The 2500-nt window shown below is 41.2% G+C and overlaps 1 protein-coding gene across 1 annotated transcript in view; it reads left to right on the top strand.

Moving 5' to 3' along the window:
* The window catches only part of LOC138031320 (palmitoyltransferase ZDHHC6-like), a 19521-nt gene that overhangs the window by 16740 nt on the left and 281 nt on the right, over positions 1-2500 (top strand). Inside the window, exon 11 of the mRNA XM_068879028.1 lies at positions 2039-2500. This exon is cut by the window's right edge and continues 281 nt beyond it. Coding sequence (XP_068735129.1) covers positions 2039-2136 — 98 coding nt within the window. The 3' untranslated portion in view covers positions 2137-2500. The remainder of the gene's footprint in view (positions 1-2038) is intronic.

Below are 2500 nucleotides of genomic sequence, written 5' to 3'. Positions count from 1 at the left end.
CTCGTTTCTCTCCTTCGAAAAGTTGGATGACATCTGCAGATAACATGGAAGAAACGAGCTACATTCAAACAATCTTTGAGTTTTGGCAAAATTCAAATTCCAGCCTGCTTGACATGTTGCCTGTTGCCGTCTGCGGTGCTCTTTGGCAGGAAAGCGCTCACATACAAAGCTTGCGCGTGAACGCGCGTTAACTTACCTTCACCAATAGTTCACCAAAAAACTTTGTCGCATGACGAATATAAGAGAGTTTATCGGCCATCAATCGTAACTTTGATTTTCATTCAAGCCTTGTTCCTTCCTTCCAACAACAATAACATAAATAAACTTTATTTCATCTCTTTTTTTTAAATTTAAAAGGTAGTTAGTGCTAGTGTTGGCGGACCTTCCTATGTACACCCCTATGTACACTCTGTAGTGCAAAAACAGTCCTGCCTGAAAAACCAGGTCATCCAATCCCCAGAAATCCATCCCACTACAGCCATCCTGTTACTCATACAAGTACAGCCTCTGGCTGTGCACTATTATTGACTGGAATAGCCTACCATCGGACTTTTTGTCCATTGATTCAACCACAAAATTTAAAGCCGCCATCTCTAACTACATTATTTCACACTAAAGCTTGTAACTTTTTATTTATTGTATTTTACTTCTCTATTGATTTACTTTTTTATTTTTATTTTATGGAACTTGCGATTATGTCTTCTTTGTTGCAAGAAAGACAATGTAAATGAAATTGTTACGGCCAGGGGCCGGTTTCTCGAAGCCTGATTAGAACTAACCGTTGGTTAAGAGCTACCAAAACCTATAGGTTTCCATGGCATGTAACGCTAGTTAGCGCTAACCATACTTCGCGCAACGTGGGCAAGTCCTCTACACGGGCCCCACCTATCAGGGGGAGCTGGGCTGGCGCATTGGTGAGAGCCCCCGCTTCCCACCAGTGTGGCCCGGGTTCTATTTCCAGACTTGGCGTCAAAAGTTGGTTGAGTTTGTTGGTTCTTTACCTGCGAGCAGAGTCTCTTTTGATCTTCCTAGATAAGTCGGGAAGAAGAGTGAAGACTCTGCCGGCCGCCTCGACTTTCTTTGATTTGTCGCGCATCCAAAGAAATGGATGAGTCAGTCCAGTTTCGACTTGTGGAACCTGTTTTCTTTATTATTTTTTTTTTTGCGCATGATCAATCGCCACGCGTCATCAATATTTTTTGAAATTTTACAACAGAGTGGCAACTTTTAACTGTCCAAATAGACCATTTTCGAATTCTCACGGCTGGACTGGCTCTAGCATGGAATGGAGGCTAATGCGGGCAAATCTTTTCAAATGCAAATTAATTTGCCCGCATTAGCCTCCATTTCATGCTAGATCCAGTCCAACCATTAGAAAAGTATTTACTTTTATTGTTGGTTACAGAAACTTATAAAAAATGAAATGGCTATTTGAAAGTATGAACTATCTTGAGATTCCGAGAAAGTGATTCCTTGGTTGTCGTGTACGTGTTTGCCAGTGTTGTTCGAAAGTATTCCGACTGTTTGTTTTGGTTTTGTGGTTACTGGTCACGCGTGACTGACATCGAACATCATTTGAATTTTTAACGCATGCTCAATACGAGAGTCTTCCTTCGACTCTTCCCGACTTATCTCGGAAGATCGGAAGCGACTCGGCTCGCAAGGTAGTTGGTTCTCTACTCTGAACCGAGAGGTTTTTCTCCGGGCAGTCCGGTTTTCCCCATCTCAAGAACCAACGTTTAATTTGTTTTGCGTTAGTTTCAGTTGATTTCAAATTACAGTGCCATTAGTGCCCAGCGCTGAAAGACTTTGCTCTTAATAAACTTCATCAGTGGTCCGTTGAAGTGCATTCCTGAATCGGATTGTTGCTTAGCAACGGCATAACTTCTTCAGTGTCAAATGATCGGTTCTTTGTTAGTCGATCTCTGTCAAAATGGTCCCACAGTTCAACCCTAACAACCCTAACTTTGTACGGATACGTTTTCAATATTTTTTCTCTTCATTTGCGAATTACTTCCTGTGAACGTTTGTTTTGCAGATTTCACGGAAAGAGCCGTTGTCAGAGAGAAAGGCTGGTTTCCGCGCCATTGTGCAGCAAGGCCGGAGGAGGAAGAGTCTTTCAAGAAAGAAATTTAGCTTTTTTAAACAAATTCAATCATTGTTGCTGCTTAGAGGCGCTGGTCGTAAAACTCTTTCTTCATTTCTGTGGGCAAACTCCAGCAATGAAGAGTTACTAAAAGCGAAACGCAAATTACGATAATAATTAAAAAATTCCTCTTTCTCTTGAACCTATGGAATAATTAATACTTTCAAATCCCATAATACATCTTGTTTACCCCCCAAATTTTGCATTATCATTGTTCAATTGTTCTGGTCCCAAGAAAAATCGGGGGGGGGGGGGGTACAAGAGGTGTATTTATGGGATTTGAGAAAGTAGAGAATAGTATATTATCCCTCTTATTTTGTCATTAGCATTAAGGGCACACAGACGGATTTTTCG

The sequence above is a fragment of the Montipora capricornis genome, chromosome 14 (genome assembly GCF_036669925.1).
Source record: "Montipora capricornis isolate CH-2021 chromosome 14, ASM3666992v2, whole genome shotgun sequence".
NCBI classification, from domain to species: domain Eukaryota; kingdom Metazoa; phylum Cnidaria; class Anthozoa; order Scleractinia; family Acroporidae; genus Montipora; species Montipora capricornis.
This window is presented reverse-complemented; position numbering and strand designations above follow the sequence as displayed.